The 21,111-nt window shown below is 53.0% G+C and overlaps 2 protein-coding genes and 1 long non-coding RNA gene across 6 annotated transcripts; 2 read left to right on the plus strand and 1 right to left on the minus strand.

Annotated features, from left to right (window-relative positions):
- The first annotated feature begins 64 nt into the window (after nt 1-64).
- Nucleotides 65-5,589, plus strand: LOC128774195 (uncharacterized). The gene is made up of 2 exons (XR_008418661.1): nt 65-558; nt 4,507-5,589. It is a non-coding gene; the product is annotated as an uncharacterized LOC128774195 (long non-coding RNA).
- A 5,164-nt stretch (nt 5,590-10,753) lies between these two features.
- Nucleotides 10,754-15,636, plus strand: SLC25A35 (solute carrier family 25 member 35). Of its 2 annotated transcripts, none has more exons than XM_019413509.2 (5): nt 10,754-11,746; nt 12,641-12,706; nt 13,150-13,302; nt 13,690-13,824; nt 15,446-15,636. In XM_019413509.2, the coding sequence occupies exons 1-5, from the start codon at nt 11,372-11,374 to the stop codon at nt 15,452-15,454; spliced, it is 738 nt and encodes a 245-aa protein (XP_019269054.1). In that variant the 5' UTR covers nt 10,754-11,371; the 3' UTR covers nt 15,455-15,636. The 2 variants fall into 2 exon arrangements, with proteins under 2 accessions (XP_019269054.1, XP_019269053.1); XM_019413508.2 differs by lacking the exon at nt 15,446-15,636 and adding an exon at nt 13,997-14,614 and having other exon boundaries at nt 10,755-11,746.
- RANGRF (RAN guanine nucleotide release factor) lies at nt 14,582-16,054 on the minus strand. 3 transcript variants are annotated; one of them, XM_019413510.2, is made up of 5 exons: nt 15,807-16,029; nt 15,602-15,718; nt 15,227-15,383; nt 15,034-15,119; nt 14,582-14,861 (listed from the first exon to the last, which is right to left on the minus strand). In XM_019413510.2, the coding sequence occupies exons 1-5, from the start codon at nt 15,905-15,907 to the stop codon at nt 14,738-14,740; spliced, it is 585 nt and encodes a 194-aa protein (XP_019269055.1). In that variant the 5' UTR covers nt 15,908-16,029; the 3' UTR covers nt 14,582-14,737. The 3 variants fall into 3 exon arrangements, with proteins under 3 accessions (XP_019269055.1, XP_019269056.1, XP_053748723.1); XM_019413511.2 differs by lacking the exon at nt 15,034-15,119 and having other exon boundaries at nt 14,749-14,861; nt 15,807-16,040; XM_053892748.1 differs by lacking the exon at nt 14,582-14,861 and having other exon boundaries at nt 15,061-15,160; nt 15,195-15,383; nt 15,807-16,054.
- Nucleotides 16,055-21,111: the final 5,057 nt, after the last annotated feature.

The raw sequence follows: 21,111 nt of genomic DNA on the forward strand, positions 1-21,111 counted from the left end.
GGGGGCGGGGGGAGGGAGGCAGGGGGAGAGGGCCTCCAGTGGGAAGGAGGTCGGAGACCTGAGACCCCTGCCTGTTCACCCTTCTCTGCCCACCTCTCTCTGGGTCCCAGCCCCTGACTCTCCCTTTGCCACTGGGAGGCTTTGATGTGGACTGGCCTGTGCAGTCAGCACCCCCTGAGGCTGGGTGGGCGGGGGACCCTCTCCCCTCTAATTTGCTCTGTGCTTGAGGGGCTGGGGGTGTGCCATAAAAACAGGGTGGAGCGAACCCCCGCCTAGCCTGGATTCGGGCTGGTGGGAGGAAGATACAAGGGCGGTTATGAAATCCGGGGGCCTCTGCCCACGCCCAGTGCCGCCCTTTCTAGATCTTCGTGCCCACACCCGAACAAGATACTGGAAAGAAAAGCCGGAAAACTGGTGTAAAAGTGTTTGACCCCTTTTCTCCTCCATGTGAAAGGCAAAATTCTCGCAACGACCTACCAGGCGCTACCCGACCTACCCTCCGCCCATCCCTGTCCGGGCCTGCAGCCTGGAAACCTGCCTCCGGAGACATCCCCATGGGTGAGTCCCTCCCTTCTTCAAGTCACTGCTCAGAGACCACCGTCTCACGAGGCCTGCCCCACCACTCTGAAACTGCCAGCCGCCGCCTCCTGCCCCATTCCCGACCTGCCTTCTTTCCCCGCCGGCAACCATTGCTTGTAACGCACCAAAATCTGTGCTCTCAAATTGACAAATTCTGTTTATAGTTAATTACCTTTCCGTGTTAAAAAGTAAGCTTCCTGGTGGCAGGATCTTTATGTTCTGCTCACTGATGTATCTATCCCCAAGTTCTGGAACAGGGTCAGGCATATAATAATAGGTGCTTAGGGGCGCCTGGGTGGCTCAGTCGGTTGGGCGGCCGACTTCACCTCAGGTCATGATCTTGTGGTGTGTGAGTTCGAGCCCCGCGTCGGGCTCCTTGCTGACTGCTTGGAGCCTGGAGCCTGCTTCAAATTCTGTGTCTCCTTCTCTCTCTGCCCCTTTCCCATTCTCACTCTGTCTCTCTCTGTCTTTCAAAAATGAATAAATGTTAAAAAAAATTTTAAAAAGATAATAATAGGTGCTTAATGTTTTGGGAATTGACACAAATTAAATTGAATCCTCCCCATAGGTCTACTAGTCTCTGACTCTCCTTCCCTACAGACCGTTTCCACGATTCTGTTGATCCCACCTGTTTCCCAACACACACACACACACACACACACACACACACACACACCAGGACCAGGAATCTAACCTCCCAGCCCTCATCTCTAGATCCTTTTGGATTTTCAGGGAGAGGAAATCTTTCCAAGAGTATCTCACAGACCCAATCAAGAAAGCTGAATACACGTAAGTAGCCAAAAGAATCCTGTTGTGTGTGTGTGTGTGTGTGTGTGTGTGTGTGCGCGCGCGCATGTGTTTTAACCGAAACGGGAATATCTTATTCATTTTGCTACTTACAAAAATAACATTAAAAAAAGATAACCCGGGGTGCCTGGGTGGCTCAGTCGGTTAAGCGTCCCATTTCAGCTCAGGTCACGATCTCGCGGTCCGTGAGTTCGAGCCCCACGTCGGGCTCTGGGCTGGTGGCTCAGAGCCTGGAGCCTGCTTCCGATTCTGTGTCTCCCTCTCTCTCTGCCCCTCCCCCGTTCATGCTCTGTCTCTCTCTGTCTCAAAAATAAATAAACATTAAAAAAAAATTAAAAAAAAAAAAAAAGATAACCCAAGAGGCACCTGGCTGGCCCAGTCGGTAGAACGTGCAACTCTTGATCTCGATCTCAGGGTTGTGAGTTCAAGCCCCACATTAGATGTAGAGCTTACTTTAAAAAATAAAAATAAGGACAGCACCTCGGTGGCTCAGTCGGTTGAGCCAGGGTTGTGGGATCAAGCCCAGTGTCGGGCTCTGAGTTGACCATGGAGCCTGCTTAAGATTCTCTCTCTCTCTCTCTCTCTCTCTCTCTCTCTCTCTCCCTCTGCCACTCTCCTCCCCCACTCACACACACACACACACACACACACACCTCTCTCTCTCTATCTCAAATAAAAATAAATAAATAATAGGGGTGCCTTGGTGGCTCAGTCGGTGAAGTGTCTGACTCTTGGTTTCAGCTCAGGTCATGATCTTGTGGTTGGTGGGTTTGATCCCTACGTCAGGCTCCATGCTGCTGACGGGGCAGAGTCTGCTTGGGATTCTCCCTCTCTCTGCTCCCACCCTGCTCTCTCTCTCTCTCTCTCTCTCTCTCTCAAAGTAAATAAACTTTTAAAATAAGCAAATAAATAAATAGCGTAACCCCAAAGTGCTGGTTATTAGCTGCAGACATGAATGGCACTTGAAACTTTCTAAAACCCAGGGGTGAGTGGGGATGCCAGCAGAAGAGGAATGGAGTGGACTGGACCCCCCTGGGCCCTTCGCTGTCCTCCCTCACTTTCCCGCTGCCTCTCTCTGTCCTGACTGGCCCACCCGGAGGCCTCCTATCTGCCTAGCTGTTGGTGAGAGATGTCCCCTCCTCCCCCAAACTGAAGCTCCCTGGGACTGCCCTCGGAATGTTCTAACATTCCTGACCAAGAGGCTCTACTGGGCCCCACTGCTCAAAGCAACCACAAGGACGAAAAAAAAAAAAAAAAAAAAACACGACTTTTCAGAGCTATAAAATCACCGTCTGTTTATTTATATGTGTGCGCCGTCCCATTCGAAAAGAAACTGAGCTCTGAAAATCATACCGTGCGACACCCACCAGATTATTTTTGTACGGACACGTATTTGTTGTGCAAATACTTTTGCAAAGGTAGTGAAGGTTTTTTCATGTAGTAATACAGCGTCCCACCCCCACCAAGGCAAAAGCTTTCTGTTTTTCCATATTCCAGGGACACCATCATCGTTTCGAGTCTGTATTCTGCCTTCTCTTTAGCATTGCTTTATGACCCTTTGTCATGTTGCTACACGGTCTCTGTAACTACAGCTTTTCCTGGAATATAATATTGCATCAACTAGGTTTTACCACCTTGGTAAGAACAGTAAAAGTCTTCTAGGAAATGCTTCACACCTCCACCCCCCACCCCACTCCATATGGTTCCAGTGGGACAGCCGACCACAGCAGTCTCCTCCAGGCCATCTGACCCAGGTTTGGTCAATCCTCTGGCCACAGAGAATGGCCCAGGAATGCAGGAGTCACCCAAGCAGGGAGAGCCTCCCTGGGAAAGAGCCGCTTCCTCTTTCCTCCAAGGGCACAAAGCAGGAACAAGGTTAAGTCTAGCGCCATCAGACTTGGCCTTTCCCCCACCCCACCCGCCATCCCCACCCTAGTCAATTCAGTGGGGAGAAAATGAACCCCATACCCCAGGGAAGCAGAGACAAGAGATGGAGGGGGGCTGACAACTCATTTTTGTCCACTGGACCACCCCATTTCCTGAGCCACTAAATTCTTTCATGCTTAAGCTGGTTTCAGCTGGGTTTCTGTCACTTATTGCTGAAAGAATCTTGACTATTGTAATTCATTCCCTAGGGACACGTGGGTCGCTTTCAGGTTTTGTCATTACAATCAAGGCTGCAACGCACATCCTTTTCTGTGCAAAACACTTGCAATTTGAAATGTGATTCACAAAGTAACCCTAGGAGACACTTAGACTGTTCTTGAAAATCAGGTAGGGCTTGGCCAGGCCAAGAGGCAAGGCATGGGTGCCCATCTGGGGGGACCACAGAGAGTGGGCCCATCTGGAGAACTGTGGGGAGAGAGTCTTGTTGGCTGAAATGGAAAGAAGGTTAGGAGGCTGGAGGAACAGGTACAGAAGGTTTCTGAGTGGGGGTGGCAGGGGGCGGACAGAAATGGTTTTGACCATTTTCTTACCCACCCCCACCTTCTGGTACCTGGTTCTCCTTCAGGGAGCCACCATCATTCTAGTCCACATGGCCCAGAAGCAGCCAGCCAACACGTGCTCTCCTCCCTAGCCACCGAGATTGATTCAGGGGTGAGCCTGTGACACACGCAGGGCCAAAGCATAATCCACGCAGGACGTAGGCGCCAATCGTTGAAAAAGACATTCTACGCTCTCTGGTAGGTTATTTTTCAAAGATGGTTGCAACAGCCCCTCCCATCCCAAATTCCCTTCTGCAATGGGACTCTGACACTCTTCTCATTAAGAGGAAGAATTTAGGGTGACTCAGTAGGCCAAGCAATTGACTCTTGATCTCGGCTCAGGTCACAATCTTGCAGTCTGTGAGTTCGAGCCCCATGTCAGGATCCATGCCGACTGCGTGCAGTCGGCTTGGGATCCTGTCTCCCTCTCTCTCTGCCCATCCACAGCTTGTGTGCTCTCGCTCTCCAAATAAATAAACTTAAAGACAAGAGAGAGGAAGAATTTATTTTCCCTCCAATTCAACCTGGGCCGGCCCCGTGACCTGCTTTGATCAAGAGAACGTGAAGAATGACACTGTGCCTGTTCGGGGCCTGGGCCTGAAGAGGACTGACAGTTTCATCTTTGTTTTCTTAGGAGCCAGCCGTCGTGCACAGAAATGTCGGTGAGACTACTGAATGGTGACCGGCCATGTGGAGGGAGAAGCCACTTGGAGAACCGGGATGCCCCAGCCATCAGCTAGGATGGAGATCTTAGGACACGTGAGAAGGCCATATTGGATTCTCCAGCCCCACCCCAACACCCAACTAATACCACACAGGGCATCCACACTGAGCCCTGCCCAAATCCTTTTTTTTCCTCCCAAATTCTTCTTCTTAACGTTTATTTATTTTTGAGAGAGAGAGACAGAGCATGAGTGGGTAAGGGGCAGAGAGAGGGAGACACAGAATCGAAAGCAGGATCCAGACTCTGGGCTGTCAGCACAGAGCCCGTCGCGAGGCTTGAACCCACAAACCGTGAGATCATGACCTGAGCCGAAGCCGGACGCTTAACCGCCTGGGTGCCCCAGCCCCAATTCTTGATCCACAGACTCCTGAGCAAAGAAATGGTTTGTGTGTCAGGCCACTAAGTCTTGGGTTGATTCGTTAGGCAGCGATAGACAACCAAAGAGCTGTCTCTCCTCTGGGGATGCTAAGCTGATGAGGCACAGGCCTAGGGCTACTCCGTGGGGTGCCTGAGAATAAAACCAACACAAGGGAGAGGCTGAGACACAGAGGTGAGTCCCTGATCCCGCTGGCCTGAAATCCTACCTGTGTTTGCGCTTTTCCATGATGTGAGTCAACAAATTCCTGTTCTGTAAGCTGGTTTGAGTAGGGTTTCCGTCACTTATAACCAAAAAAAAAAAAAAAAAAAAAAAATCCCTTATGAGGGGAGAGGAGCTCTCGGTGAAAGAAATACTGAGTCCCACTGGTGTCTGGTAGGGCCGGGACCTTGAACTCCAATAGAATCCTTCTGGGAGTGGGGCGCCTGGGTGGCTCAGTTGGTTAACTTCAGCTCAGGTCAAGATCTCACACGGTCTGTGGGTTCAAGCCCCCGTCGGGCTCTGTGCTGACAGCCAGGGGCCTGGTTCAGATTGTGTCTCCCTCTCCCTCTCTGCCCTTCCACTGCTCATGCTCTGTCTGTCTCTCTCTCTCAAAAATAAGTAATTTTTAAAAAATGGAAGAAACCTTCTGGAAGCACACAATCCCCAGGCCTCCTTTTCTGTATGGAATGCTTAACCGACTGAGCCATCCAGGCGCCCCATAGAGATCGGTTCTGATGTTGGTAAGGACAAAGGATTCGGTCCAACTGCCACCAGGTGGAGGAGTCTGAGCACTTCAGGTGTGGGACCTGGCTGCCAAACGAACCCATCAGTGTCCAGGCCACCCCAGCACAGGTGGAGACGAGGCACAGCCCAGTGCTCTCCACACGCTGCATCATGCTCCGTACCCCTCTCTGTGGTCCCACCCTTTCCCCCGGGCACCTGGGGTCCACCTTTGGGTCCCCCCCTCCGCTCCTCTGGAATTTGTCTCAGGACGTTCACACCCAGCAAAAAATGGTGACAGTTTATAGTCATCAAGACGACACGTTATTAGCTAAAGAACTGACACCAGGATCAACGGGAGAGAATACAGAGCCCAAAATAGACCCACACGGATATATTCAACCGATGTTAACCAAAAGAGCAAAGGCAGTTGGGTGGAGAAAGGATACTCTTCTCAATAAAAGTTCCTGGCACAGTCGGACATCCATGTTTAAAAAAGGGGCGCCTGGGTGGCTCGGTCAGTTGAGCGTCCGACTTCGGCTCAGGTCATGATCTCACAGTCCTTGAGTTCGAACCCCGGTGAGTTCGGAGTCCCATGTCGGGCTCTGTGCTGACAACTGGGAGCCTGGAGCCTGCTTCGGATTCTGTGTCTCTCTCTCTCTGCCCCTCCCCCGCTCATGCTCTTTCTGTCTCACTCTCTGAAAAATAAATACACATAAAAATTTTTTAAAAAATGAATCTAGACACAGGCCTTACATCATCCAGGCTCAAAAAAAGACTATAGACCTATGACGTAAAATGTAAAACTCTGAGAGTTCAAGGAGAAAAATATAGGAGCTAATCCAGGTGACCTTGGGTTTGGCGATATGTTTTTGGATGCAACACGAAAAGCATGGCCCATGAAAGAAAGAGCTCCCAAGGCTAAAGCTAGAACACTTTGAGCAACGAAATGAAGTATATGGGATTATAACCCAAAGTATAAAATAAGTATCCGTGGGTCCATACTGATAGATATCAATAGTTGAATAAATGAATATATAAATGGGGGAGACAACTCTTCTGTGCATTAATTCCAAATAAATTGTGCAGATACTTCTCCCTCGAGGAGGCGGAGTCTAACTCTCCATCCCTTAAGTGTGGGCTGTGCAGAGTGACTTCCCTCCAAAGAGTACAGTTTGCAGAGGAGGAAAAAATCATAGCTTTGCAACGGAGACCCCTGACGAAGGGTACCTGATCCAGGTGATCAAGATCGACACCAGCAGGGGCACCTGGGTGGCTCAGTCGGTTAAGCATCGGACCGGCTGAGGTCATGATCTCACAGTCCGTGAGTTCGAGCTCTACATCGGGCTCTGTGCTGACGGCTCGGAGCCTGGAGCCTGCTTCGGATCCTGTGTCTCCCTCTCTCTCTAGCCCTCCCCGACTAGTGCTCTGTCTCTCTCTGTCTCTCAAAAATAAATAAATGTAAAAAAAAAAAAAAGAAAGAAAGAAAAGATCAACACCCACAGTGAGAAGCCACTTTGACAGTATGCGTCTAGTGGCACCCTTGATATGATGTGACAAATGACATTTACCTCTGTGGTCTTCCTCCCAAAAACCCATGACCTCAGTTCAATCATGAGGGGGGGAAAAAAGAAAAAAGAAAGAAAGAAAATCATGAGACAAAAAGCCCTCGGTCAATCCTGAGAATCAGAGAACGTGCTACAAAATCCTTAACGCAGGACTCCTCAAAACTGTCAAGGTCATCAAAAAAGTGTCAAGGTCATCAAAAACAAGGAGAATCGGAGAAATTGTCACAGCTAAGACAGAGCCTTCTTCCAGCCTAAGAAAATATGACAATTAAGTGTAATGTGGTAGGTGCCCTGCATGGGATCCTGGAACAGAAAAAGAAGTTGAAGCAAAAATGAAGAAAATCCGAGTAAAATATGGACTCTAATGAATAATAATGTGTCAATATCAGTCCGTTATTATAACAATATATCATTTTTTTTATTAAATTTTTTTTTAAGTTTATTTATCTTTGAGACAGAGAGAGACAGAGCATGAACGGGGAAGGGTCAGAGAGAGGGAGACACAGAATCCGAAGCAGGCTCCAGGCTCTGAGCCATCAGCCCAGAGCCCGACGTGGGGCTCGAACTCACGGACCGTGAGATCGTGACCTGAGCCGAAGTCGGACGCTCAACCGACTGAGCCACCCAGGCGCCCCAACAATATATCATATTAACACAAGATGTTAATAACAAGGGAAACTGGATGGGGGTGATATGGGAACTCTCATAGTACCTTTACAACTTTTACAACTTTTCTATAAATTTGTTTTTTAAGTTTTTTTTTTAATGTTTATTTTTTTTGAGAGAGAGACAGTGTGAGCCAGGGAGAGGCAGAGAGAGATAGAGGGAGACACAGAATTCAAAGCAGGCTCCAGGCTCTGAGCTGTCAGCACAGAGCCCGATGCAGGGCTCGAACTCACAAACCGTGAGATCGTGACCTGAGCCGAAGTTGGACACTTAACCAACTGAGCCCCTCCAGGCGCCCCACGACTTTTCTGTAAACTTAACACTTCTAAAATTTACGCTATTAAAAAAACCCTTTTTTTAAAAATGTTTATTCATTTTTGACGGGGCGCCTGGGTGGCGCAGTCGGTTAAGCGTCCGACTTCAGCCAGGTCACGATCTCGCGGTCCGTGAGTTCGAGCCCCGCGTCAGGCTCTGGGCTGATGGCTCAGAGCCTGGAGCCTGTTTCTGATTCTGTGTCTCCCTCTCTCTCTGACCCTCCCCCGTTCATGCTCTGTCTCTCTCTGTCCCAAAAATAAATAAAAAACGTTGAAAAAAAAAATTAAAAAAAAAAAATGTTTATTCATTTTTGAGAGAGAGAGACACAGAGAATGAGAGGGGGAGGGGCAGAGAGAGAGGGAGACACAGAATCCGAAGCAGGCTCCAGGCTCTGAGCTGTCAGCACAGAGCCCAACGCAGGGCTTGAACCCACGAATTGTGAGATCATGACCTGAGCCAAAACAAAGAGTCGGATGCTTAACTGACTGAGCCACCCAGGCACCCCAAAATGAAGGTATTTTTAAAAATAATACTATAAAAGTAGTCTGTCTCTAGGGTATCTAGATATTAAAGACAAAAGGCCTAAACTAATGGTTCTAAAACTTCAGCACACATCAGAATAACCTACAGGGCTTGTTGAACGGAGTAGTCAGTCAGTCTTCACCTCCTGAGTTCCTGGTGCTGGAAGTCTAAGGCAAGACTAGAGGATTTGCATTTCTAGTGAATTCCCAGGTGCTGCTGCTGCTCCAAGGACCACACTTTGAGAACCACTGGTGTAAACTCCAGGATTAAAATAATAATTAATTCTCGGAGCTCCTGGGTGTCTCAGTTGGTTAAGTGTCCGACTTCAGCCCAGGTCATGATCTCACACTCTCTGAGTTCAAGCCCTGCGTTGGGCTCTGTGCTTACAGCTCAGAGCCTGAGCCTGGAGCCTGCTTCTGTGTCTCCCCCCCTCTCTGCCCCTCCCCTGCTCATGCTCTGCCTCTCTCTCTCTCTCTCTCTCTCTCTCTCTCAAAAATAAATAAAAACATTAAAAAAAAATTCTCATCCCGTCCACCAGGTGGAGAACTCTAAGAGTATTCTTTGGAAATTTCCAGAAGACTCAGAGCCCCTCCTGAGAAGCCCCATTATCTGTGCTACTTTACCCTCCACCCCTCCTGCCTCAACCGAACTGCTCAATGAGGTAGCAGTACAATGGTGAGATAGAGATGACTCAGACAGGGTCTAGGGGTGGGCTGGGGCATCCAAGAACTCCCAGGGAGGTGAAGGAGTCAGGGAGTAAACAATTGCTAATTAAAATGAAAAATGTGGGTAAATGCTTGAGGAGCAAAGCCAGATGGAAATGGCTGAAAGTGGAGAACTTGAAAAAGCTTCAAAAGTGTCAGGAGAAGTAAAGGTCAAGGTGAGGAATGGTTTGGGAATCGCCAAAAGAAGGAAGGGACATTCCGGGCAGTGGGAACAAGACACTGGAGGGCACAGGGCACAGGGGTCTGACAGCTCCCGGCTTTTCTGGAAACCTGGTAACTGAGCACTTAGTACAGGTCCAACACTTGCACTCAGGTCGGTGCAATAGATAATTATCATTCCTGTTTAGAAAGGAAGGTCTGAAATGTTAAGTAACTTGCCTAAGGTCACTGAACCGGTGCACAACAGGACCCAAACTGGAACTCCAGAGGCGCTGAGTCTAATCTGGTGGCTGCCTCACTTACACACAGGCAGGCAGCCTCTGCCTCCTCCTCCTCCTCCCTCCCTCCCCAAGATGACATCCCCCATCCTGCTTTCTTTCTCCCAAGCCTTCTTTCTCCTTCCACCCCTTCCCAGGGTTGCTAGCTAACCCAACCTCTTTCCTCGGTTCTCCCGTGATTAACTGTCAGCGGACTCATGAGCAAAGACAGGGGTCCAGGATCCCAGGCTCCCCCACCACCAGCGGACAGTGTAAACCTAAGCCCAGGGAACTAACCCCCTGCCTTGCCCTGTCCGCCCTTCGCCTCTGGATTGCCGCGAGGATCAAGAGCTCAGGGTTGACTGCGCTCCCACGCCAACCTTCGGGGCCCGCAGCCACCACACCCCGGCGCTGGAGCCTACGAATACTCTCCACAGCCTCAAGAGATCCATCCGGTCCAGCAGGTGTGTCCCCCGTCTGCACCTGCGGGCGTAGCCGCAGCCTCCGGGTTCACCTGGCGCCGGAACCCAGGAGGGAGCGGATCCACAGTTTGACACAGACCCGGACAGAAGGCGAAGGGAGGGGCGCCCTCCGCCCGCGAGAGGAGCAGCCCCAAACCCCAGCCCAGGAGCCCTGGCTCCAGCCTCGCCTCCCCGCGGGAGATACAAGCTCTGCTCCCCCAAAGCCCCTCCCGGAGCTTCCCGTCCGCCGCGCCGGCGCGGGCGCCGGCGTGGGGAGAGTTAATTTCAACAGCCTCTCCCAGGATTCCGGGGGCCGGGTCGTCCAGAGCACCTCCCATTGGCCGCGGAGCCGGCTCGGCGCTGATTGGCTGGCGCTCCCGGCTGCGGCTCTCCCCGGCTCCCGATTGGGCGCCGCGCTCCAGTGACTGGAGTGTGGCGGCCCGGCCTCCGCTGGCTACCCCTGGCCGGAGCTGCAGCGGGCTTCGGCAGCTGCCCGGGGACGCTTATCCCGGGCTGGAGTCCCGACTTGCTTCCCCGATACAGATCGATCCCGTTGCCTTCCCCGGGACGCCACCGATCTTCTCCAGGATCCTTTTCCTCCGTAACCTGCTGTTTTTCTTTTTCCTTCCTCCAGGCTCCCATCTCCCGAATCCGCATTTCCCTCCCCTGCTCCCGGGCCCCCGTAGCCGACCATCCTCATCATTCCACCTGCCATCCTCCTGACTTCCGCCCTTCCTTGGCCTCAAATCCTTGACCGACAGAGCCCTGCCATAACCTTCTCACCAGGCTCCCCTAAACTCCTTTTTCTTCTCTCTTTGCCAGCTCCTGACTCCCAAATTCCAGCTAACCCTTGACCTCTTGACATTTGACCCTAGCAGTCTCCGCTCCAGACCTCTCAATTCCTATCTCCTGCAGCCCGGACTGCTAAGACTGAGGCCCTCCCCCTGATTTCTGAGCCCCCCGTTTCTGAAGCTCAGTTTTACTTTTTTACTCCTGGGCCACTTCCTGTTACTGCTACCCCACCATGGACTTCTTGATGAGCGGCCTGGCAGCCTGCGGGGCCTGTCTGTTCACCAACCCCCTGGAAGTGGTAAAGACCAGGATGCAGCTGCAGGGAGAATTGCAGGCCCCGGGCACCTACCAGCGGCACTACCGAAACGTCTTCCACGCCTTCATCACCATCGGCAGGGTGGACGGCCTGGCTGCCTTGCAGAAGGGACTGGCCCCCGCCCTCTTATACCAGTTCCTCATGAATGGCATCCGCCTGGGCACCTACGGGCTGGCTGAGGCTGGGGGCTACCTGCACACTGCCGAAGGCACCCTCAGCCCTCCACGAAGCGCAGCAGCTGGGGCCCTGGCTGGGGTCATGGGAGCCTACTTGGGGAGCCCCATCTACATGGTGAGAAGAAGGATCTTGCCTGGGGCCTTCAGGCAGACACTTGGTGTCGGGTGGGCCCGGGCCTGCACAAGCTGATACTGAGCTTGGAAGTGGGTTCGTGCAGGGGATGATGGGGAATTTGAGCACCATACATCAGCGGGTGTAGGGGATCAAGGAAAGTCCCGGGCATCACAGAATTAGAATCCCGCAGTGTTCTCCTTTGAGTTTTCTGGAATAGATGAAGGGTCAATAGCCTGAGGCCTAGAGAGGGGAAGTGACCAGCTCAAGGTCACACAGCTGCTTATTGCTAGGATTAGGCCTTGCTTAGGGCTCCTCTTGGAAGATCCTGGGAGGCAGTCAGTTCTGTAAGAGAGGCAGTCTGTCTGGTCTCGCTCTCAGGGTATGAGATTCAGGGACGGTGACCCCTTCAAAAATCAGCCTCCACATGCCCCCGTGGGGTTTGGGGGCCAGAGAGCAAGTTTTACAGATGACCCCTCACAACCTGCCCCAGTTTGATGGGCAGGCTGGTTCACAGTGGTGGCTGGAGATCCAGTCTGAGAATAAGAGCTGGCGTGAGAGGCCGAGCACCACCAGAGTGTTGCCCTACGGGAACAGTCTTAGGAAATGCTGCCTTTCTCCAGCCTCCCCATCCCCCACCCTACCTCCCCAAGGGAAGGAGGATGTAGAGGGGGTGGGGTGTCTTCTCCGTGCTAAGAGATCCATCCCCTGGGACTGGAGCCAAGGGACACAGAGTCTCATGACCAATTTGTTAAGTGGGAACAACAATAATTATCAGATTAAAAGGATATACCTTGCCGAACACCCCAGAGGAAGTGTGAGGGGGTCAGGCGTTCGGGTCTTTGGGGTGGGAGGGTGGCCCCCGGGCTGGAGGCTGTGATACTCTCTCGTCCCCAGGTGAAGACACACCTACAGGCACAAGCAGCCTCGGAAATTGCAGTAGGGCACCAGTATAAGCATCAGGTGAGGGTTTTCCAGCCCCACTGGCTCCCTGCCCCCCGCGCCCCTTGCCCCCCAGCTCTCTGCCTGCCCCCAACAACTGCAACCCAGCCCCGGCTCTGCCTGGTCCACCAGCTCAGCCCCACTGCGACCCTGGAGTCTGCCCAGACCCTCTTTCCCACATGGTCCCCACTTCCTCCACGTCTCTGCACCTGTTTCTCCCATCCCATTCTCCTGAGCTGCTCACGTCCTCCCTTGCTTCCTGCCCCTATTCTGGGGTGATGAAGAAAGGAACCACAGGGCGGGTGGTAGATCCCTGAAGGGGCCACATGCCGACTCTTAAGTCCACACGGAACTGGTTGTCCGGACACCGGGTGCCTGTTAAGGACCCCTCCCTGGCAGTGTTAGGTGGCAGCCCCTGATGCTGGGGGGACTGAAGCCCGCCCCCGTGGTCTTCCCCCTGCCAGGGCATGTTTCAGGCGCTAAGCGAGATTGGCCAGAAACATGGTCTGGTGGGGTTGTGGCGTGGGGCCCTGGGCGGCCTGCCCCGAGTTATCATCGGTTCCTCCACCCAGCTGTGCACCTTCTCATCCACCAAGGACCTCATCACGCAGTGGGAGGTACTGCCTGGGAAAGGGGTGGGGCCACCCCGGGAATGTGGGCAGGGGGGAAGGGCAAGCTGAAGGGCGCCCCCCCCCCCCAGAGGGGACAGTGCTGACATTCAGTGTGAGGGAACAAGGGAACAGCAGGAGGGCTTGGGGCTCACTGACTCTTGACACCCTTCCCACAGTCCTCTTGTCGCTTACCTCGCTTACCTCGCAGCAGTCGTCTCTGAGTCCCCAAGCAGCCTGCCCTTCCTCCTTCCAAGTGTCATCACGCTGTATTATAAGTGGTGGCATGGGAGCTTCCCGAGTTACCAGCTCTCTCCTGTGTCCCCAGGACGGGGCCTATCCTTCCCTAGGCCTCGAATGATTGGCTGACAAAACTCTTCCTCCCTCCACTCTTAGATACTTCCTCCCCAGAGCTGGAAAGTGGCTCTGGCAGCTGCCATGGTGAGTGGCATTGCGGTGGTCCTGGCCATGACGCCATTTGATGTGGTCAGCACGAGGCTCTACAACCAGCCCACGGACTCTCAGGGCAAGGTAAGGGAGTGCTCTGGAGTGTCGGCAGGCAGGGAGAGCCAGGGGGTGGGCGAAGGCAGATTGTGGGGGCAGGTGGGACAGCCAGAAAGGCAGCCTGCCGAGATGAGGCCCCCTGGTGGGCTCTGACAGATCCCTTCCCTGTGCTCTCCCTCCCTCTCCAACCTGCTCTCAGGGCCTCATGTACCGGGGGATGCTGGATGCTCTGCGGCAGACCGCTCGGACAGAGGGCATTTTTGGCATGTACAAGGGTATAGGTGCCTCCTACTTCCGCCTTGGCCCCCACACCATCCTTTCCCTCTTCTTCTGGGACCAGTTACGCACCCTCTACCACACGTACACCAAATAACAGCCAGTCCTTCCCACACCACCACATCAGCACTCCTTAGACACTTCTGCCTCCACTATTGTGTTCTCGTGACTTCTGACCAGCAGATCTTTTCGTCCATCCAAAGGGAACCGCCTATGCCACTCCCTAACTGTCTTCTCAGGGTTGAATCACTACAAGGGATAGTTTCCCTCCCTTTCTTGGGTGTCACTTTCTTTAAACCTTCCCTACCCGTCCCCCTGGACACTTCATACCCCTCTCTCAGGGCTGAACCGGTCACTCCAAAGTATTTCCTCCTTTTATTTGGGCCGCCTTGGGTCCCTTCGGCTCTGATGCACAAACTTTACACTCCCCACTCCAAGACCAAAGGGAACCCGGTGGGGGCGGGGGGGGTGGAATCCAGGTGTCTTGTTAGATGCAATGGCACAGAGATTATCTTGGGTATAAAGCAAGTTTATTTCTGCAGACAGGAGGTGTCTTATGTTTATGCACAGGGAAGGAATTAGGGGAATATCTCCAAACCCTCGCTCCCCTTGCAGAACGGGGCCCCCATGTGCTTCAGCAGCGTCACGCGGTACTTCAGGATCTTTACTGGGGACCAAAGATGCCGGGATCGTGAAGGGTCAGACTGGTCACCAGCTGTTCAAAGTCACCCAGGCTCCAGGGCAGAAGTGACAGATTTTCAGGGCTAAGAAATGACCTGTTGTCAGGGCTTGAGGGTGGGGGAACAGATGGAGAGACAACATCATCCAGGCCTCGGGTTTGGAAGTTCCCACCTCCTGTTTCCAGGAGAACCCCACCAGCCAGTCTCCCTGCTCCTCCCCTCCCAGCAGATCCTCCTGGGGTCCCAGCCATGAGCCATGTGTACTATCTGTCCTCCTTACGGGGGCTGACTGAAGGTGAGCAGGACATCAGTCTGGTACTGGGGCAGCCGCAGCAAGGCCTGGTGCACCGTCACGTCCTTTGCTACCTAAAGGGATCAGTGTCAGGATGCTTACCCGACCCCACCCCCTCACCCCTCCCCCGCCGGGGCCACTCCCTTCACCCCTCCAGGAATCTCACATTCCCTGCCCTCACCTGCTGGTTTTCCTTAGCCACCTGCTGCTTGCCAGAGAGGACCCAGGCTTCTTGACAGCAGCCCCTCAGGGCCAGGTTCTCCAAAAAGAGGGGCTGCACAGTTTCCACTTGCACAGCCCTAGCCTCCTGCGCCCCGCAAACGTCCTCAAAGTGGTATCTAGAGTAGGGGGAGCAGGGTCAGGCAGGGGCATCTCTCACCGCTCCTCCCCTCCCCCCCAGCATCTTTGAGTCCTTTGAGCTTCGCTCGCTTCCGGTGATAAAAGTGTTGCCCTTGGAGTTCTCATTGCCCCGATTAAACGTCCAGCCGCAGGCCCCGCCCACTCCTCCAGCTCCGGCCCTCCCATTGGCCAGCCGCGCGGGCGCCGCCTCCCTCACCGAGCAGCCTCCTCTCCCTGCACGTGGGCCTGCTGCTCCAGAAGTTCCACGATCAGGCTCTGGTCCGTCACGCGGTGGCAGAAGACTTCCTGATTATTCGGGACCGGCCGGAGATCGCTGGAGAGAGGCGAGGCAGACCCCCGGGGTGACCCCCGCCGCTCCCCGCATCCCACCCTGTCGGCCAGCGGTGCCCGCGCCTTCTCACCTCACGTCGATGGCCCCGGGGGGGAGAGTGGCGGAGAAGGCCCCCCCAAACAGCGGATAGTCTCGCGTGGGCTCCATGCGCCTGGGACTAGGTTCGGGCATTACAGAGATGCACGAAAAACCCACGTGCGGCCCCGCCGCTTCCCCTCCGGCGTTTCGCCGCCGCCCCGGCCCTCTCCAGGCCACCCTAGCCCCGCCCCTTTAGCTTTGGTCCCGCCCCGCGGTCGCGTTGGCCAATCGGCGCCTGCGTCTTCGGGGCGGTGCCCGGCGGGGCGGATCCCGGAAGCCACGCTCTCCCGGGGGGCCCCTCCCACCCCCCCGTTCCGGCGTCCGCTGAGAGCTCTGATCTCGGTTTGGGAATAATGATGCCCGCCTGCTCCCGAGCTCGCGCCCACCCGTCTCCTCTTTTAAAAAGGGTCGCACCTCCTAAGATTGTCGCCTGAGACCCTCGTTAGGGGCCCTTGCTCGTGCCAGGGACCGGCGTCTAGATGGGGTCTCCTGAGTCCCGGGAAAATAGTTTGAGGGTCTCGCAACTCCCTCTTTGGGGCCCCTTGATGGCAGCAAGCTGCAAACCAGACCGCTAATTCCCGGATGCGGGGAATTAGGGATACAGTGGGGCCACGTGTGGGGCCTGGTTAGGATTCAGGCTTCATGCTTTTCTGGACGCGAGACCCAACCCGGGGATTATAATGCTTAATCCCTCTCAAATCTTGCCTTGAGAACCCGGTGGGGAGTGGGGAGGGTGGCCGCCCCAACACGCACCTGGAGGAAAACACGGATTAAACCCTCTGTTGTTTCTCTTTTATAGATTTTTAGAATGTTCTTAAAGTGTCTGCTCAGTGATATCCTGCTAGCTAATGTCTCCATTCACGTTTGATCCCCAGCACCGGGCAGAGTGTTTAGAACATAATAGACCCATTATGTATTGTTAAATGATTCAATAAACCCCACCCACGGGGTTCCAAGTGGGACTATACTATGGACCCTAATAATTTAGTGACATTGGGGTCAGGGGACACCTCATTTTTGGCCCCTTACCAAAGCTGGAGGGTACAGAGGCAATTAAGACCCGATCCCTGCCTCACCAGGGAACCGTGGAGTACACTTTGACCCAAAATTCACTAGGGCATCCTAGGGGTATTTTAGCCAGGGCATCATCAGGAGCCAAGACTTGGAGATGAAACGGCATGTTTTGGGAGAGGCTAGCATATCAGTTTGGCAAGGGCGCAGTGAGGAACAGGTAGCAGGCAGCTGTGAACAGTGACGCTGGAGAGGCTGCCTTGTGCAGGGTCTTTATAGAGCATCCGAAGGAGCTTGGACTGTTCTCTTCTGACTGCTAGCATCAGACTTCTCTCAGCCTCACGTCCTCGTCTCTAAAACGTTAGGATTAAAAGAGCTATGGACGTAGCAGCATCTCTGGATCTGTTTCTGGGCAAGGAGAGTGGACTAGGTTTGATCCATGAGGAATTCTAGAGAGGAGGGGAGTGTTACAGACCCCAGAGGGAGAGAAGGAGCTTGGGCAAGGGACACCAAGGGGGCCAGATCCCAGAGGTCTACTCCATGTGGCCTCTGTCAGGTGGGGAGTGGCAGACCTCCTGGTCCCTCCCTCCCCATCTCTGCCTGCCACCTCCCCCCACCCCCAGCCCAACCCCACCTGCACAGTACCAGCTCTGCTTTGTGAGCAGTCAAGCAGATAGGGAACCCTTGGAAAGGGGATTTCAAGGACAAAGAGGTTAACGGGGCCCTGGCACTGGGCACAGGGGGTGGGGGCCTACTGAGCCAGGATTAGGGAGACTGAGGAGAAAGCCCTCCACTTCATCGATTTGGGTCTCTGGCGTGCCAGGAGTCATGCTGTGCTGTGAGCCTTGTGTGAGACTGGGGATTTCTGGCCCGCCACAATTCTCTAGGGGCGCAGGTTAGGTCCGCTCTTGCAAGTGGTGAGAGGCAGACCTTCATGAAGTGACACAGGCACAGGGCGAGACCCCCACCCTCACTTGGCAAGCTCCACCTTGGACTTCGCTTCCCTTCTCTCACCGTTTACCTCTGTCTTTGTGTCGATCACTTCCTCTAGCCCTCCCAACTGCTGACCCCTTGCATGTTCAAGTGCAGTCTCCCAAGAGACAGAAACTAACTGGGTCATCCAACTGGAAAGTACCTGTTTGGCAAGCCCTCGTGCTTGGCCACCTCCCAGGCCACTAGCCAGACACGAGTGAAATCCCCGGTCCGGCTGGCCGTCGCTAGGATGAAGGGTATCATGGGATGAGTCACAGTAGACCCAGGTGGCCCAAGGGAGGGTGTGTGTGAGGGTCTGTCCGGCTCTCAGCTCATTGGTTGAAAGAGATCTGCAGCTGATGGATTCCGTACCCCTAGGATGTTCCCTTAGGTGATGCCCTGCATGCACTTGATACAGCTGTTTTCTTTGGGGACAGGTGTCCCAGAGCACCTTTGAGGGCACCAGGGATTGGAAGTGATGGACTTGGACCAGAGAGATGACCTCAGTATCCAAAGTCAAACATCAATTTTAGGAAGAATGAGGGTGACATATATACTTCTATTAAGCCCAGGTTTTTTACTTTTTTTTTTTTTCTACCGTGTGTCCCCTCGGCCGTTTGGTGAGGCCCATGGACCCCTACGCAGGAAAATGTTTTCAAATTCATAAAGTAAAATATGTATGACTACAAAGGAAATGAAACTATGTAAATATAATCATCAAAATGAAAACCCCAGATTTGTTTTAAAGTTTATTTATTTTGAGAGAGAGAGAGAGAGAGAGAGAGAGAGCGTGCTTGCAAGCAGAGGAGAGGCAGAGAGAATGGGAAAGAGAATCCCAAGCAGGCTCCACGCTGTCAGCGCAGAGCCCAACGCGGGTCTCCATCCCACGAACCGTGAGATGATGACCTGAGCCGAGATCAAGAGTCAGATGCTTAACCAACTGAGCCCGCCAGGCGCCCCCAAGCCCCCGGATTCTTGTCAGAGTCAAGATGTGCTTCTCTGATACCACGTTCACAAGATCTAACAGCAGGTCTGGAAAGTGTAACGTCAAACTGGCAATGCACCTAAGTCGTACCTCAGGAGATCAGCAACCCCTGTAATGTGACAGTATCTGCAGCCGCTATTGTGACAGAGCCTCTGGTACTGTTCCTACTACTGTGGTATCTACAGTCACAATTGCAGGAGTTTCAATTGGAATTGAATTGAATTGCTGAATTTCAATTGGAAATAGGCATAAATGCATAACAAGCATTTCCGATTGGTCATTGGAAATAAGCATACTTTTTTCCCCATCCAAGTTGATCGATCGGAGCGTAAGGAACCCAGCTGTGGGGGCGCCTGGCTAGCTCTCGTGCGACTCTCCATCTCAGGGTTGTGACTTCCAGCCCCAGGGTGGGTGGAGACATTACTTAAATAAAACTTAAAGGGGTGCCTGGGTGGGCTCAGTCGGTTAAGCGTCCGACTTCGGCTCAGGTCACGATCTCGCGGTCCGTGAGTTCAAGCCCCGCGTCGGGCTCTGTGCTGACAGCTCAGAGCCTGGAGCCTGTTTCAGATTCTGGGTCTCCCTCTCTCTCTGACCCTCCCCCGTTCATGTTCTGTCTCTCTCTGTCTCAAAAATAAATAAACGTTAAAAAAAAAAAAAACCTTAAAAAAAATTTTTTTAAATAAAAAGAGGAAAAGACAAACCCAGCTATGAAGTACGTGCCATGGCCGTGGACTAGGCTCTGAGAAAAAAAATCCAAAAATGTGTGAAACACGGTGTCACTTTCTGAGCACCCAGCTGAGCAAGAGAGCTGGGGTGAACAGTCTCCATCCTGTAACGTTATAGACATTAGTGCCCTCACTTCCCAGTTGAAGCTGCCTCGGAGAGGTGCCCACGGTCCTGGGGCAGCCAGTGGTAGCCCTGGGAGATTTCTAACCAAAGACCTGGCATCATGAAGGCAGTGTTTGAGGAAGACCATGTATCCTTGTATTGGGGATGATTCTATAGCTGTCACCCAGACCCCACACCCCCCACCTCCCACGGACCTTTCCAGCCCTGTATCTCCCCCTTCTCCCCTCATGCTCTATATGCAAGGTACTCTGAACTTCCTTTAGCCCTTTGACTGAGTCATTCTCTTTCATGCCTCAGTGCTTTTACACACACGCCTTCTGCCTAGAACTTTCCTCTCTCTTCCCTGGCTAACTCATTGTCAGGAGCCTTCAGAGGGCTCCTGTGATGCTTGACTTCCTTGTCCCCACCGTAGATACTCACTGTGCTGTAATGCTCTAATCCTCAGTAGATTCTAAGCACCAGGAGGTTTCTGTTGTTGTTGTTTTGTTGTGTTGTGTTTTGTTTTGTTCTAAGAGAGAGATTGAGAGACCACAAGCAGGGGAGAAGAGTAGAGGCAAAGAATCCCCAGCCATGTGGGGCCCCACATGGGGCTCAAACCCACAAACTGTGAGACCATGACCTGAGCCAAAGCCAAGAGTCAGACACTTAACCGACTGAGCCACCCAGACGCCCAATCATACCCATCTTTTACCTTTAGCTTCCCACTGAGTTGTACGGGGCCTGGTCTATAAATATTTATCGAATGGATATTGCTTAAGAGGCAAGCAGTTATTTACCAGTTAAAACCAGTCAAGAGATATTATAAGATAAAGAACTCGACTGGCCTTCCTTCTTAATTCCTGAGGGGGAAACTAAATCGTTGGGATCTTCCAAGTGATGGGGGTTCCTGATTACTCATGGCGGGCCCTGCTTGTTTGCACTAATGGGACGACTACATGGTTTATGCAAAGGGAAGAGTCAGGAGGAGCGTAGGCCACACCGTAGAGACCAGCCATGTTCGAGCCACTTGATATCAGCCCAATCAGACCCCAAGCCCCAGCAAAAACTCTGGACACTGAGGCTCAGGGAGACGTTCTTGGATGGTAAACACACCGATGTGCCAGGAGGGCGATACCCCTTGTCTCCTGGGGGAATGGGCTTAGAAGGTCTGCTTCTAGGACCCTTCCAGACCCTTGCAGTGAAACAGCAGTCCTAAGTAGAGCACTTCCCTGAGTTCTGTGAGTCATTCCAGTGAAATATCGAACCTGTGGGCATTGCAGGAAGCCTGGAATTTATAACCACTTGGCCAGAAATGTGGGTGAGTGGGGAACCCAGGAGATTTATAGTTGGCATCTGAAGTGAGGGTGGTCTTGTGGAAAACAATCTATAACATGTAGCACCTGATGCCACCTCCCAGTTGGTGTTGGACCAGTTAGGGTGACATAGAATAAGAGGTCAGTGTGATATCCCAAGTTCAGGGTGATGAGGGTCTGTGCTGCGC

Source organism: Panthera pardus, unplaced genomic scaffold, assembly GCF_024362965.1.
Source record: "Panthera pardus isolate Hobbes unplaced genomic scaffold, ASM2436296v1 HiC_scaffold_3, whole genome shotgun sequence".
NCBI classification, from domain to species: domain Eukaryota; kingdom Metazoa; phylum Chordata; class Mammalia; order Carnivora; family Felidae; genus Panthera; species Panthera pardus.

What these genes read in the sequence shown, in the direction of transcription:
- SLC25A35 (XM_019413508.2), top strand. Translation starts at nt 11,372, where the DNA reads ATGGACTTCTTGATGAGCGGCCTGGCAGCCTGCGGGGCCTGTCTGTTC. An exon ending in ACCTCATCACGCAGTGGGAG is followed by an intron (nt 13,303 to 13,689) that starts GTACTGCCTGGG and finishes CTCCACTCTTAG; the next exon opens with ATACTTCCTCCCCAGAGCTG. An exon ending in CCACGGACTCTCAGGGCAAG is followed by an intron (nt 13,825 to 13,996) that starts GTAAGGGAGTGC and finishes ACCTGCTCTCAG; the next exon opens with GGCCTCATGTACCGGGGGAT.
- RANGRF (XM_019413510.2), bottom strand. Translation starts at nt 15,907, where the DNA reads ATGCCCGAACCTAGTCCCAGGCGCATGGAGCCCACGCGAGACTATCCG. An exon ending in CCCGGGGCCATCGACGTGAG is followed by an intron (nt 15,719 to 15,806) that starts GTGAGAAGGCGC and finishes GCCTCTCTCCAG; the next exon opens with CGATCTCCGGCCGGTCCCGA. An exon ending in TGGCTAAGGAAAACCAGCAG is followed by an intron (nt 15,120 to 15,226) that starts GTGAGGGCAGGG and finishes TGATCCCTTTAG; the next exon opens with GTAGCAAAGGACGTGACGGT.